Below are 16,530 nucleotides of genomic sequence, written 5' to 3'. Positions count from 1 at the left end.
TTTATACTTCTTAATCTTCCTCACCTATTTCACTCATCCCCCCCCCCCTCCACCGCCCTCCCCTCTGGCAATGACCTGTTTGTTCTCTGTATCTATGAGGCTGTTCCTATTTTGCTATGTTTGTTCACTTGTTTTGTTTTTTAAATTCCACATGTAAGTGAAATCACACAGTATTTGACTTCGTCTGACTTATTTCACTTAGCATAATACCCTCTAGGTCTACCCATGTTGTCTCAAATGGCAAGATTTCATTCTTTTTTATGGCTGAGTAGTATATATATATATATATTCCATTGTAATATATATAACGTAATATATATATAGGCCACATCTTCTTTATCCATTCATCTATCGATGAACACTTAGGTTGCTTCCGTATCTTGACTATTGTAAGTAATGCTGCAATGACCATGGTTGGGGGGGTGCAATATATCTTTTAGAATTACTGTTTTTATTTTCTTAGGAAAAATACCCAGAAGTGAAATTGCTGGATCACATGGTAGTTATATTTTTAATTTTTTGAGGAACCTCCATGGTGTTCTCCACAGGGGCTGTACCAACTTGCATTCCCTCTAAGAGTGCACAAGTGCCCCTTTTCTCCACATCCTCACCAACACTTGTTCTTTGTTGTCTTTTTGATGTTAGCCATTCTGCCAGATGGGAGGTGATGTCTCATTGTGGTGTTGATTTGCATCTCCCTGATGATTAGTGACGTTGAGAATCTCTACATGTGTCTGTTGACCATCTGCATGTCTTCTTTGGAAAAATGTCTATTCAGTTTCTCTGCCCGTTTTTGTTTGTTTGTTTGTTTGTTTGTTTTGGCTGCACCAGGTCTTAGCTGTGGCACGCGGGATCTTCATTGCAGCATGCGGGATCTTTAGTTGTGGCGTGTGGGAACTTAGTTGTGGCATGCATGTGGGATCTAGTTCCCTGACCAGGGATCGAACCCGGGCCCCCTGCATTGGGAGCACAGAGTCTTATCCACTGGACCACCAGGGAAATCTCTCTGCCCATTTTTTAATCAGGTTGTTTGGGTTTTTTGATGAGTTGTATGAGTTCTTTGTATATTTTGGATATTGACCCTTATCAGATATATCATTTGTAAATATCTTCTCCCATTCAGTGGGCAGCTACTGATAGTTTCCTTTGCTGTGCAAGAGCTTTTAATTTGATATAATCCCATTTTATTTCTTCTTTTGTTTTCCTTACCTGAGGAAACACATCCAAAAAAATATTGCTAAGACCAATGTCAAAGCGTGTACTGCTTATGTTTTCTTCCAGTTTTATGGTTTCAGGTCTTACACATAAGTCTTTATTCCATTTTGAGTTTATTTTTGTATATGATATTAAAAAGTAGTTCATTTGATTCTTTTGAATGTATCAATAGCTATCCAGTTTTCCCAACACCATTTATTGAAGAGGCTGTCTTTTCCCCATTGTATTTCTCCATTGCCTCCTTTGTTGTACATTAACTGAACATAGAAGTGTGCGTTCATTTCTGGTCTCTATTCTGTCCCAATGATCTATGTATCTGTTTTTGTGCCAGTACTACATTGTTTTGATGACTGTAGCTTTGTAATATAATTTGAAATCAGGGAGCATAATACCTCCAGGTTTGTCCTTCTTTCTCAAGATTGTTTTGGCTATTCAGGGTATTTTGTGTCTCCATACAAATTTTAGAATTTTTTGTTCTAGTTCTGTGGAAAATGCCATTAGTATTTTGATAGGGATTACGTTGAATCTCTAGATTGCCTTGTGTAATATGGTCATTTTAACAATATTAATTCTTCTCAGCTTGTGCGCCGCGGGCCCCTTACAGCCAGGCCTCGCGCCCGAGCAGCCTTCGGCCCCCCTGGCGTCCCTCAGCTGGGCTGGCCCGCGCCTCCGGGACCATGCTGCGCTGGCTGCGGGGCGTCGTGCTGCCCGCGGCGGCCTGCCAGGACGCGGAGCCGCCGACGCGCTACGAGACCCTCTTCCACAAGCTGGACCGCAACGGGGACGGCGTGGTGGACATCTGCGAGCTGCAGGAGGGGCTCAAGAGCCTGGGCATCCCCCTGGGCCAGGACGCCAAGGAGAAAATTTTTACTACTGGTGATGTCAACAAAGATGGAAAGCTGGATTTTGAAGAATTTATGAAGTACCTTAAAGACCATGAGAAACAAATGAAATTGGCATTTAAGAGTTTGGACAAAAATAATGATGGAAAAATTGAGGCTTCTGAAATTGTCCAGTCTCTCCAGATACTAGGTCTAACTATTTCTAAACAACAAGCAGAGTTGATTCTTCAAAGCATCGATGCTGATGGGACGATGACAGTGGACTGGAATGAATGGAGAGACTACTTCTTATTTAACCCTGTTACAGACATTGAGGAAATTATCCGTTTCTGGAAACATTCTACTGGTATTGACATAGGAGACAGTTTAACTGTTCCAGATGAATTCACGGAAGATGAAAAGAAGTCGGGGCAGTGGTGGAGGCAGCTTTTGGCAGGAGGTGTTGCTGGTGCCGTCTCTCGAACAAGCACTGCCCCTTTGGATCGTCTGAAAGTCATGATGCAGGTCCATGGTTCAAAATCAGAGAAAATGAACATATATGGCGGCTTTCGACAGATGGTGAAAGAGGGAGGTATCCGCTCACTTTGGAGAGGAAATGGTACAAATGTCATTAAAATTGCTCCTGAGACAGCTGTTAAGTTCTGGGTATATGAACAGTACAAGAAGTTGCTTACTGAGGAAGGACAAAAAGTAGGAACCTTTGAGAGATTCGTTTCTGGTTCCATGGCTGGAGCAACTGCACAGACACTTATTTATCCTATGGAGGTTCTGAAAACCAGGCTGGCTGTAGGCAAAACTGGACAATACTCTGGGATGTTTGATTGTGCCAAGAAGATTTTGAAACATGAAGGCATGGGAGCTTTTTACAAAGTGTTCTCACTTCCCCCTCACTTTTAATTTATTTGACCCTGCAATTCTCAATTTGGGTAGCACAAAGCTAGGAGAATAGTATATATTAATAGTAGTATATATTAATTTTATATATTTGGTACTATAAATGAAAGGCCCAATTTACAAACATGTACATTCATATTTTCTCTTTCCCCCAACGTAGAAACACATTATGATATAGAAAATTTGATTTATAATATTGATAGCATGTTTTTATTTTACTGAAGCCATTTTTTGTAATCAACTATCTTTTCTGATTTGTGTGATTAGGACTTAGAAAAATATTTATTAGTTGAAGTTATTCTTATCATTTTTCAATTTAGTTCTTTTTTTTTTAATATCTTTGTTGGAGTGTACTGGCTTTGCAATGGTGTGTTAGTTTCTGTTTTATAACGGGGTTAATCAGCTATACATATATCCCCATATTCAATTGAGTTCTTAAACTCAAGTTTTATTTCTAGTAATTTGTTATAAATTGCCAACATTTTAATGGAAATGTAGTGACATAATAGACATTTACTTTATTTGAAACTACCTCTCATATTTTCCGAACCAGAGAGAAATGTTGGACTTGTGTTTGTGAAACGTATCCTAACATATAGTTTTCATTATATTAATTATACCTGATAAATGTCTCAGTGTTTTTATAATACATATGATAAGAATGGGACTCTATCTTCAGGGTGTTTGTACTTTTGAATAATACATAAATGACAATATTAAGGAACATGATTAGCTCTTTTTTCACTTGTAAAATTATGGAATGAGTAAAATTTCAGCTACTGAAAAATATTCATTGTTCATTATGAATTTAAATTGTTTGCTTTTTAACATTTGTAAGGAATGAATGTGATTTATCTGTGTATCTTGTATCTTTTGAAAAGAGCCTGGAGTTGAAGATAGTTTATTTCTGGCATTACTGCATATTTACTTTCTGTTTATATTAAAATGTTTTTAAAAAAAAAAACAATATTAATTCTTTTGATCTGTGAGCACAGTGTATCTTTCCATTTGTTTGTGTCATCTTCAATATCTTTCATTAAGCTCTTATAGTTTTCCAAGTAAAGATCTTTTACCTCCTTGGTTAGATTTATTCCTAGGTATTTTATTCTTATTGATGCAATTGCAAATTGGATTGTTTCCTTAATTTCTTTTTCTGATAGTTTGTTGTTCATGTATAGCAATGCAACAGATTTCTGTATATTAATTTCGTACCCTGCAACTTTACTGAATTCATTTATTAGTTCTTTTTTTAATAAATGTATTTTATCTATTTATTTTTGGCTGCGTTGGGTTTTCTTTGCTGTGTGTGGGCTTTTCTCTAGTTGCAGCGAGCAGGGGCTGCTCTTCATTGTGGTGCGTGGGCTTGTCACTGCAGTGGTTTCTTTTGTTGCAGAGCACAGGCTCTAGGTGCACGGGCTTCAGTGGTTATGCCATGCGGGCTCAGTAGTTGTAGCCCACAGACTCTAGAGCACAGGCTCAGTAGTTGTGGCGCGTGGGCTTAGTTGCTCCGTGGCATGTGTTCTCTCTCTTTTCTCCTTCTGGGACACCTATATTGTGAATGTTAGTATGCCTGATGTTGTCCTAGAGGTCTCTTACACTGTCCTCATTTTTTTAAATTCTTTTTTCTGTTCAGCTTGGGTGACATTCACTACTCTGTCTTCCAGTTCACAGATCCATTCCAATGTATCATCTAATCTACTCTTGATTCCTTCTAGTGTTTGTTGTTGTTGTTTTTTTAGTTTTTGTATTCAGCTCTGTTTGATTCTTCTTCATTAAACTTCTCGCTGTGTTCATCCAGTCTTCTGAGTTCATTGAGCGCCTTTATGATCATTACCTTGAATTCTTTATTGGGTAGATCGCTTATCCTCACTCTTCTTAGTTCTTCTTCTGGGTTTTATCTTGTTCCTTCATTTGGAACATATTCCTCTGTCACCTCATTTGACCTAATTTCCTGTTTTTATTTTTATGTATTAGGTAGGTCGGTTATGTTCCCCAATGTTGGAGAAGTGGCCTTATGTAGGAGTCATCTTTTGAGGCCCAGCAGCACACTGCCCTCTGGTCAGCAGACTTATATGTGCTAGTGGTGTCCCCTATGTGGGCTGTATGGGCCCTTCTGTTGTGGCAGGGCTGACTACTGTGGGCCTGGTGGCAGGTGGGGCTGGCCCCAAGCCCAGTTGGCTGCCAGGCCCTACCTCATGCGGCAGTTGCTGGTGGGCTGCTAGGCTGAGTCCTGGTGCAGCTGGTTGTGGGGCCTGGAGGATCCCGGGGCTGGTGCTGGCCTGCTGGTGGGCAATGCCAGGTCCTGCGGAGGCTGGTTAAGGGGCTGGTGGGTCCACAGCTGGTACAGTCCTGCTGGTGGGTGAGGCTGGATCTCCAGGAGGCTGGCTGACTAGACATGGGGGTTCCCAGGACTGGTGCCAACTGGCTGGTGGGCAGGGAAGCCCCCTGTGGTAATAGGCTAGAGGGAGGACTCCAAAACAGCCCTTTGCACTAGCATCCTCATGGTAGATTGAGCTCCCCAAAATGGCCCTTGCCAGCATCTATGTCCCTAGGGGGAGTCCCAGTCCCAGTTGCCTCCTGCTTCACCAAGATCAATAAGTGAGTGTGACTCAGGCTCCTTTCAAACTACTCCCTCTGCTGGGTCTCAGAGCATGTGGGATTTTGTGTGCACCCTTTAAGAGCAGAGTCTCTGTTTTCTACAGCCTCCCAGCTCTCCCATACACAAGCCCTGCTGGCCTTCAAGCCAGTCATTCTTGGGACTCATCTTCCCAATTCAGGACCCCTGGGCTGGGGAGGCTGATGTGGGGCTTGAATGCCTCACTCCTTGAGAAGAACCTCTGCAATTGTAATTATCCTCCTGTTTGTGGGTCACCTATCTAGGGATGTGGGTCTTGACTATACAATGTCTCTGCTCCGCCTACCTACCTTGTTGTCGTTCCTTCTTTATATCTTTAGTTGTGAAAAATCTTTTCTGCTAGTCTTCAGGTCATTCTCATTGATACTTTCTCTGTAAATAGTGGTAATTTTGGTGTGTCTGTGGGAGGAAGTGAGCTCAGGGTCTTCCTGCTCCACCATTTTGGCCACTCCCTCCATAATTATTATTTTTTCTTTTTTTGGCCACTCCACGTGGCATGCAGGATCTTAGTTCCCTCACCAGGGATCAAACCCATGCCCCCTGCAGTGGAAGCACCGAGTCCTAACCATTGGACTGCCAGGGAATTCCCAATAATTATAATTTTTAAACCAGGAATTCTATTAAGTGGGTATACCAGCATTTATTTAACCATTCTCCAATTGTGGATCATTTGGGCAGTTTTTCCTTCTTTGGGGATTATTGTTTTAAAATATATCCCCCAAGGGGAATCATGGTGTCAAAGGGCATTAATGTTTTTATGGCCCTTGCTATATATTTTTAGATACCCCTTTCTAAAGGGGAAGGGGGAGGAGGCTGGTATCAATCCCCCCTGCCTGGATCGGTGGTTCTCAAAGTGTGGTCCAAGCACCCCTTGGGGAGAGGGTTCCTGGGACACTTAGGGAACCCACAAAGTCAAACCATTTTTATAATATTACTAAGATGTTATTAACCTTTTCCACACACTTCGTCTCATGAGTGTACAGTGGGCTTTTCCAGAGGCTGCAAGATGTGTGATATCACAACAGACTGAATGCAGAAGCAGAAAGGAAAAGTCAACCATCTTTTATTAAGTCAGATATCAGAGAGATTTAGGAACCTGTAAAAATAATACCTCTCTTCTCACTAATTATTTAGTTTTGGAAAATAAAATTATTTTTCATAAAAATGTTTTGTAAATATTTTAAATTTTTGTTTTAATTTCTAACATCAAAAATACTGATAGACATAATCTACATAAATGAAAGCTTTGGGGGGTCCTTAATACTTTTTAATAATGTGAAGTTTTCCTGAGATCATAATTTGAGAACCGCTGACCTGGACATGATATGGCAGAGTGCAGGGTCAGCTGAGTGGGGCTCATTTCAACCAACACCTACTAGCCTGTATCCCAGGCAAGGCACCTGGGACGACATGCAAAGAAATGCTACATTTTTTTCTTTTTATCTCTTCTTCCCCACTTTTATTTCTTCTGCTCTTCCCTTTCCCTCTTCTCAGTTTTCCTCTTGTTTTTCTCCTTTCCCCTCCCCCAGCCTCAATTCTCATAACAAAAGTCACACAGATAACAACACCTTCCCTTTTTCATATGAACTGAAATTTTTTCTTACATCTAAATAAAGATTTAGTGACATTTGAAATAGGCTTTTCGTTATTACTCATCCCATTCAAAAATGTAATGTGTATGTTTTTAAAACACCTCTTCACATGTAATCAAAGAACTGAAAATGAGACTTTTTTCCCTATCAAATTGGCAGGGATTTATTAAATGACAATCCTTAGTGCTGGCAGAAGTCTAGGGAAAAGGACACCTTCATGCAGTTTCTAGAAGGCAATTTGGCAGTACCGATCCAGAACCTTAAAAATAGCTTACCCTTTGACTCAGAGGAACATAAATGTTTATCAGGTCTGCTTTGTGCCACTTGCAACTTGGAGTTTCCTGAGATCCTGAGAATTGAGAGTGTAGGAAGGAACTTTTTTCCCCTTTTATTCTACCCAGAGAAAATTAAATTAGGGAGAGAGGGGCTTTCTAGACTTCAGGTAGAAACAACATGATCAAAGGCAAATCTTCCAGCAGGCCAGGGTCTTCTGGAGAGCAGGGAGCCTGAGGAAGCCACCACTTGGGTGCCGGGAGCTGGCAAATCTGGTGACCGCTTTGACTGTTCTCCATATCGGAATGCTTTCCTGCTATTCTCAAGCCTTTAGTAATATATGATTAAAAGGTACATCCTGGGCTTAGCTATGAGATCCAGAAGTCATCTGGAGTCTCACCACCCCTTGAGCTCTAGACGAGACTGGCTCACCTGGACCTCAAGGGGCTGGAGAAGGACAAAGCCCTCCCTCCCTGGGATGTCCTGTTCCATGGATGAAGAATAGCCAAAGCCCTCCCAAGTTTTCTAGGAGCTCCCAGGGCAGGGCTGGCTGACATCTCCATGGTGCCCTCTGGCCACCATGCTGTCAGCCTCTTCCTAGAGTTCCAGCAAGCCCCCCTGCCCACAGGCAGTCATGAGTTTCCTGGGAATTTTTTAAAATTTGGGTGCTGCAGAGAGACAAGAGGATTCATGTCACAAAACACAAACTTCAGCTTAACCACAGCTAAAATGACCCGCAGCCACCCTGTCCCTGGGGAGCAGCCTCAGGCTTGCCTCCACACGGACCCCAGCCTCTTGCTGGCAGGCTCCTCTCACTGCCTTCCCGACCTTTCTCTCTCTCCACCCTTACCTCCCACAGAACACTTGAAGCCTCTGAGTTGTGGCACAAGTTCACTCTGACACCCACACCCTTAAGTCCCACCTTCTGCCCTAACAGTTGTCGAGATGTTTCCTCGGCTAAGAGGACTTCTGGTGTCAGTTGTTACAGTGATTTTTGTTTGTTTGTTTTTGTTTTTGTGGTACGCGGGCCTCTCACTGTTGTGGCCTCTCCCGTTGCGGAGCACAGGCTCCGGATGCACAGGCTCAGCGGCCATGGCTCACGGGCCCAGCTGCTCCGCGGCATGTGGGATCTTCCCGGACCGGGGCACGAACCCGTGTCCCCTGCATCGGCAGGCGGACCCTCAACCACTGCGCCACCAGGGAAGCCCCCTACAGTGATTTTTTTCATCCTGTTTCAACTGGGCTTTGGAGAATTGGGGTAAAGCCTGGGTCCACACTTGGGGTGCAGTGGCTTGGGGAGAATGTGCACCCCACAGAAGCTGGTTCTGAGGTGGCCAGAGGTGAGGAGGGAGACACTATGACTAAGGTAACCAGGGGCAACCAGGAAGGTTTTGTGGATCCTGGAGCCTTCCTCAGGCCTTCTGGGATAATGGACCCCCCAATGATGTCCACATACTAGTCCCCAGAACCTGTGAATGTTAAGGGACATGGCAAGGGGAATTAAGGTTACAAATGGAATTAAGCTTGCTAATCAACTGCCCTAAAAATAGGGAGATTATCCTGGATTATCCAGATGGGCCCAATGTAATCACAAGAGTTCTTAAAAGTAGAAGGGGGAGGCAGGAAAGAAAGCCAGGGGGATGTGATGGGAGAAGGGCTCAAGACACTGTTGCTGGCTTTAAACATGAAGGAAGGGGCCACGAGCCAAGGACTGTGGGGAGAGCAGCCTCGAGAAGCTGGAAAAGTCAAAGAAACAGGTTGTCCCCTGAAGCCTCCAGAAGGAATGCAGCCTTGCCACCATCTTGATTTTAGTCCAGTGAGACCTGTGTTGGACTTCCAAACTACAGAACTGGAAGATAATTAATGTGTGTGTGGTTTTTTTTTTTTAAGAAGATGTTAGGGGTAGGAGTTTATTAATTAATTAATTTATTTTTGCTGTGTTGGGTCTTCGTTTCTGTGTGAGGGCTTTCTGTAGTTGTGGCAAGTGGGGGCCACTCTTCATCGCAGTGTGCGGGACTCTCACTATCGTGGCCTCTCTTGTTGCAGAGCACAGGCTCCAGACGCGCAGGCTCAGTAGTTGTGGCTCACGGGCCTAGTTGCTCCGTGGCATGTGGGATCTTCCCAGACCAGGGCTCGAACCTGTGTCCCCTGCATTAGCAGGCAGATTCTCAACCACTGCACCACCAGGGAAGCCCCTGTGTGTTGTTTTAAACCACTCAATACATGGTCCTTTGTTAGAGCAGCCACAGGAAACTAATAGACCTTCCCAGACACTATCAGGAGAAGAGAACCTGGTAAAAGTCTGCACATCCTGGGTCCCTGGGATGGTAATGAGGGCATTATGAGGCAGGATCATCCAGGAATCCATAGATGCTGGAAACATCCAGGATACGTATACCCAGAAGACACCTTGACAAAGACCACCGCCGTGAAAAGTGTGACTTTGCATAGGACCAGGAAGAACGGGCTGGCAGTCCCCCGGGTCTCCTGGAACCATTTCCCCCCGGGGAATTCCCTGGGCGGGTCCTTGGTTTGGAGGCTTAGAGATCTGTTGGGTGGGTCTCATGGAGTGTTCTCATATTAGCCAAGCTCATTCTGAGAACCACAGCTCCCGGGGCTGCATGCCACTAGCTTCTGATGATCAGGACCTTATGTCTCTCAAACCACGATACCTAGGAAGCCAAATCATAACTGGAAGACTTCTGAGCAGGTTCTGTGACTCGAATGTTTCACAGCCCCTGCTACACAGCCCCACAGTCGTACTCACAATAGCTGCCCCTAGCACCAGGTAGGCTGTGTGCATCCTTGCACCTGGTTCCCCCAACCCCACCCCCCGACAGAGTGTTGACAGCTCTGCCAAGGCCTCATCCTTCACAGTCTTCCTTTTAGTCTTTCCACAGTGACAACAAAGTCCTTGCTCTGGCTCGGGAGCCCTTCTTTGTCCTGAAGCGGACTTGGCTTTAATCTCTTATGGTCCATTATCTGTTGATTCTCATACTGAGCTTTCAGACAACAGTCTTCCCTTTTCCCCACATCACTGGCAGAAGCCTCCTGGTAGTTTCTGTGCACAGACAACATCTCTCAACCTATTTGTTCTTGAGACAAAAAAAAAAAAAAATCCTTGGAGATGGGGGTGCATCTGTGGCTAGGCTGGACCCTGAAATGGCTCTGGGTACCTGTCTGGGAGGCAGGCTTTAGTTTTTCATCTTTATCCCAGCAAACTGTGATTACCTAGCTCCTCATACCCAGGGTACACCTACTCTGTCTGTTTGGAAGCCTCTTTAACTTGAAGACCAGCTGCTCCCTTTCCATTTTACTCTCAAAATTTGTAAACCTCAGATTCTCTGTAGCTTCTGGGGCTCTTTGTATCATATTTGGCATCCTTTCCAACTTCCCAACAGAAAGACAACCACGAGACCTCTCCCACACCCACCTTTCACCACTAAGCAGCTGTCTGACCTTTGGTAAAGCGCTTAGCTCCTCTAAGCCTCATTCTCTAATCCTACAAGTATTTATTGAGCACCAGCTAAGTGCCAGTGGCTTAGGAAAGTTTCTAGAAATGTAGCAGTAAACCAAAATCCCTGCCCTCAGGAGCTTGCATTCTAGTGGGACGAGAGAGGCAGCAAACAGTTAACTAACATACATCGAATGTCAGGTGGTGACAAGTATCAAGGAGAAAACTAAGGCAGGGAAGAGGGATTGGGAGCGACAGGGACAGGGGAAGTGCTGAAATTTGAAATCCAGTGACCAGAAAATCCTCAGTATGGACTGAGAAGGTGAGCAAAGCCCTGAAGAGGATGAATCATTTCCTTGTTTGCAACATAGGGATGATAATAAAGTATTTCGCTCATCAAATTGCTGTGAGGGGCTTCCCTGGTGGCGCAGTGGTTGAGAGTCTGCCTGCCGATGCAGGGGACACGGGTTCGTGCCCTGGTCTGGGAAGATCCCACATGTTGTGGAGCGGCTGGGCCCGTGAGCCATGGCCGCTGAGCCTGTGCATCCAGAGCCTGTGCTCCGTCCGCAACGGGAGAGGCCACAATAGTGAGAGGCCCGCGTACCGCAAAAAATAATAATAAATAAATAAAAATAAAAAATAAACAAATTGCTGTGAGGATTATATGAGTTAATACATACAAAGCACTTAGATCACTGTCTGGCCCATTGTAAGTGCTTAATAAATATTAGTTATTGTTATAATCGTTACTTTAATAAATGTTTTTTTGAAGGCTTTATGTTTTTCAAACATCCAATTTAGTTTGTGATGGGAATTCAAAGATGACAAAGGGAGATGCATGCCATTATACTCTTTCAAAAAATCAAAACAGAGACATCTCTAATCAATTCCTACCCTCTTCCTCCCTGAACCAGGAATCCTTCTTAACATAGTCCTCTGGGCAGTCCACAGTAAACAACTGGAATTGACAGGTGAAAAGAAACTTATGGGCCATCCCCTGATGCAATTGCAGTTAGTGACAAATTCATCTTTTGAAATTCCCCCAGTATTCTTATCCATTTACTATGTGACGGTAATATCCTCTCTCCCCAAGAGCTGGCATCCCAACTCATTCATCTTTTCTATGCAATAATAATCTCCATCTGCTTTGAGTGGCAAAGAAAAAATGAATTCACAGTCCACTATTGAGATTATATAAAAAAATACAAACCACACTACACTGTAATTTGTCTAATGATTCCCTATTATTTCTTCAGGGATCATCCAGTATAAAGATCTTAACTTCCTATTATCTGTGTTTCCTTGATATGATAACAGGTCTGAGTCCTTGTCATGAACATGTGTGACAATGGATCAGATGTTCTTAGAAAAGAAAGTGGTTTTCACCCAGACTCCTTGTTCTCCCTACAAAACTGTAAAACCCCCACAACCTAAACACAGGCTCTTTTTCACTGTGCTTTCTCTTGGGCCTGTTCAAGATAGTCCCAGTATCTAAATTTAGTAGCATATTAATGGCGTCACTACTCACAGGCCTATTAAAGGTCAGTTCAATGGAAATTTTCTTAGAACTGTAAAGCAAAACCAAATACAATGCAAGTGTAAAGAATGAGCATACTTCCCCTAGGTAGACCAGATGTCCATAACGGAGGCATACGGTAAAATGCAGCCAGAATAGATTATGCCAATGTCTTTAAGCCAGAGGCTCTCTAATTCTCCTAACAAGGGAGTCCCAAAATCTAGGCCGGTGGGGGGGTCTTGTTTTAGCATTCATCTGAAAGCTGCATTTTGTACCCAAATTTTTATTTTTTTAAATATCAAACTTGCAGAAAAGTTGAAAGACAATTAAATAAATACACATTTGTCCTTTAACAATTATATATATGTAAAATTGTATATATATACACACACACACACATATTAGTGTATATTCACAACTTTTTGCTGAACCACTTGAAAGTAAGTTGCAAACATAAGGTCACTTTCACCCCTAAATATTTCACCTGCATCTATTAAAAGAAGGATATTCTCTTATACAACCACAATACCACCATCACAGTCAAGAAATTTAACATGGACACAATAATATTATCTAATAGACAGTCCTTATTCAAATTTCCGCAATTATTTCCAAAATGTTTTTCTTAATTATTATCTTACATCCAATCAAGTTTCACACATTGTATTTGATTGTTAATTATTATCTTACATCCAATCAAGTTTCACACATTGCATTTGATTGTTAATTATTATCTTACATCCAATCAAGTTTCACACATTGCGTTTGGTTGTTTAATATATATTTTCACCTAGAGCTGTCCCCCGACCTTTTTTTGTCTTTCATGACATTTATACTTTTTAACAGTCTTATCCACTATTCCCCAATATCTAGTTTCCTAATTTCTTCCTCATGACGTCATTCAGATTAACTATTTTTGGCAAGAATATTGCTTAGGTGATGTTGTGTCCCTCCTAATATGTCACATCAGGAAGCACATAATGTTAGTTTGTCCCATTATTTATGAATCTAATTTTGATCCTTTAATAAGGTCTCGTCTGACAGAGCTCTCCACTGTAATTATTTAGTTGGTCAAAAAGTTCATTCGGGGGCTTCCCTGGTGGCGCAGTGGTTGAGAGTCCGCCTGCCGATGCAGGGGACACCGGTTCGTGCCCCTGTCCGGGAAGATCCCACATGCTGCGGAGCGGCTGGGCCCGTGAGCCATGGCCGCTGAGCCTGTGCGTCCGGAGCCTGTGCTCCACAACGGGAGAGGCCACAACAGTGAGAGGCCCCCATACAGCAAAAAAAAAAAAAAAAAAAGTTCATTCGGTTTTCCATTAAGATGTTACGAGAACCCCAAATGAACCTTTTGGCCAATCCAATAATATATAGTCTGTGAAGTGACACTTTGATACTATGCAAATATCCTGTACCCCACAACACGTCACCCAATGGTTTTAGCATCAATTGATGATACTGATTGGATCAGTTATTACAGAGGTCTTGGCAAAATGGTGATTATCTATCATTCCTTCTTTATTTATTAGCCAGCATTCTTCTGTGAAGACAAGCTGAAATATGGGTTTATCTGTCATAAATCACATTTAAAACAGCAGGAAATCTTCCACTAGAAGCACAATGGGGAGCACAGCGTTCCGTGTGGTCTCCACTTCCATCTCCTCACCCTCACCCTTCTTTCCCTCCAACCGCTTCACTTACTGAACACGTTGTTCCTAGCACTATGTTAGTGTTTTAGGTACATTGATCATTTAAACTGACACAGAGAAGCAACTTTACCCAAGGTAAGTGACAGAACAGGGATTTGAACCTAAACACATGACTGAAAAATCAATATTCTTGCCCAGCCTCATTCCTAAACCGCTGTGTTGTCCCTTCTTGTATACACATATGACAATCACAGCAATGGTAATCCTTGATTTTTGTTGATTCCTAGGGAACTCATCTTCCTTCCCCGTGATTATTAGCAATGTGCTATAAAAAGGCCAGAGGAATTGTACCAAAATAATGACCATGGGATTATGGACCATCTTTATTTCCTCTTTATCCTTAGCTGTATTTCCCAAGTTTTCTATAATGAACATCTTTGATGGTTTGGGCAAATTTCTAGTTGTTAGATTCAAACAGACTCTTCCTAAGGGTCATCTGTCCCTTATAGAGCCAGGCTCACAGGATAGACACATGGGTGCATGCCTGGGTGTATGTGCTAGTAAGTGGTCATTCAGCAATATATGTGATTCATTCTACACCAGACCAACTGGGGGAAAGAATCCAGTTCAACCAAGGGTCCACTTTCCCAGATTCCTAATCACAGCCTGGCTTTGTGCAAGACTGCAGGCATCTATCAAGGACAGAGAAGACTAAGCCTTGAACCTCAAATTGTCTACAAAGTAACAGCAAGACAAGGAAACACACAAGAATCAATTTTTGAGAAGGACAAAGTAAGAAATGCTTGGCAGTGGGGTAAGAACAGTGATCTTCATTCACCAAGGTCAGATGCAGGAGAGATAATTTAGGTTTCAAGAAATTTCTAGAAGGAAATTAAGAATCACAGACCAGGGGCTTCCCTGGTGGCGCAGTGGTTGAGAATCTGCCTGCCAATGCAGGGGTCATGGGTTCGAGACCCGGTCTGGGAAGATCCCACATGCCACGGAGCAGCTAGGCCGGTGAGCCATAACTACTGAGCCTGCGCGTCTGGAGCCTGTGCTCCGCAACAAGAGAGGCCGCAATAGTGAGAGGCCCGCGCACCGCGATGAAGAGTGGCCCCCGCTTGCCGCAACTAGAGAAGGCCCTCACACAGAAACGAGGACCCAACACAGCCATAAATAAATAAATAAATAAATAATAAATAAAAAAGAATCACAGACCAGAAAGTCATTGCTCTGAGAGATTTTATAAGATTCTGGACCTTTCTAACTTTCCCATGGTTTTTATTTTTGTTACTCCATGTCTGTTTCCCTATAGTCTCCAGCAGAGGGGGGAAATGCCTTTAAAAAGGAAAAAAGAATTAGGAGGGAAGCTGAATCACAATACAAAACTATGTACAATTCTAGATAACAAAAGCCACCGTAAGATGGTTCTTACGTGTAAAGACTTGGGAGTTGATACTTCCATCCTCACATGAAAAAAACTGGACACACTGAAAATCAACAACTTGTCTTAGATTCATAGGAGAACTGAGGTCACAGGATAAACCACCACCCTGAAATCTGGAGAGACAGGGCAACACGGAGAATCACAACTTACCCGGAGCAGAAGCCGCCCCTGAAGCCAGCAACTGGCAGGAATGCAAATGATTTGATGAATTGCTGGAGGCTGAGTGTGGACCGGCTTGACAGTTAAAAACTGCTGAGGTTCCAGTCTTAGGGAGACTCCACAGTTTCCTGGGGTTTAACTCCAGGAGCCCCACCAGGTTCCCTCTGGGAAAGGAGGGAAATAATCCGTGTGCTTCAGGGAAGGGGAGGAGAAAAGTAACCATTTTAACATACACTCAGGAGAATGTAACCATTTTGAAAGCCCAGAGCGTTCTGTTCTCCTTATCAAAGGCCCTCCATCAAGGGAAACTGCTTTACCAAAGTCTATCTGCCCTGGGGGAAGGGCAATGAGACAGCTCCAGCCCCCTCCAGTCTTCTAGTCTCACGTAATGGGAGAAGAAGAAAAGCCAAGAAATGCTTCTGAAGGTCAAGCTCAGGATCTCAGGTCCACTGAGGTTTAATCCTAAGATGATAGAATATTTCCTCTCCCCCAGTACCTTACTGTATTAGTTTCCTAGGGCTGCCATAACAAAGTACCATAAACTGAGTGGCTTACACAATAGAAATTTACTTTCTCACAGTTCTGGAGGCTAGAAGTCCAAAATCAAGGTGTTGGCAGGGCCATGCTCTCTCTGAACGCTCTAGGGAAGCATCCTTCCTTGCCTCTCCCTAGTTTCTGGTGGTTGCCAGCAATCCTTGGTATTCCTTGGCTTGTGTCTGCATCTCTCCAATTTCTGCCTCTGTCATCACATGGCTTCTTTCTGTGTGTCTGTGTGTATCCCTATGTGTCCTCTCCTCTTATAAAAACATTGGTCTTTGGATTTAGGGTCCACCTTAATCCAGTACAACCTTCTTAAT

General features: G+C 43.2%; 1 protein-coding gene across 1 annotated transcript; it reads left to right on the top strand.

Annotated features, from left to right (window-relative positions):
• The first annotated feature begins 1,890 nt into the window (after positions 1-1,890).
• On the top strand, positions 1,891-2,954 carry LOC112396712 (calcium-binding mitochondrial carrier protein SCaMC-1-like). Its single transcript, XM_024740525.1, has one exon. It carries the CDS (start codon positions 1,893-1,895, stop codon positions 2,952-2,954), a length of 1,062 nt encoding a protein of 353 aa, XP_024596293.1. The 5' UTR covers positions 1,891-1,892.
• The last annotated feature ends 13,576 nt before the right edge of the window (positions 2,955-16,530 follow it).

Source organism: Neophocaena asiaeorientalis, unplaced genomic scaffold (genome assembly GCF_003031525.2).
Source record: "Neophocaena asiaeorientalis asiaeorientalis breed wild unplaced genomic scaffold, Neophocaena_asiaeorientalis_V1.1 scaffold388, whole genome shotgun sequence".
Taxonomy (NCBI): Eukaryota; Metazoa; Chordata; class Mammalia; order Artiodactyla; family Phocoenidae; genus Neophocaena; species Neophocaena asiaeorientalis.
Note: the sequence above shows the minus strand (reverse complement) of the source record. Positions and strands in the feature narration are given on the sequence as shown.

Bases quoted from the DNA above. Each gene is read 5' to 3' on its own strand.
- LOC112396712 (XM_024740525.1), top strand. From the start codon at position 1,893: ATGCTGCGCTGGCTGCGGGGCGTCGTGCTGCCCGCGGCGGCCTGCCAG.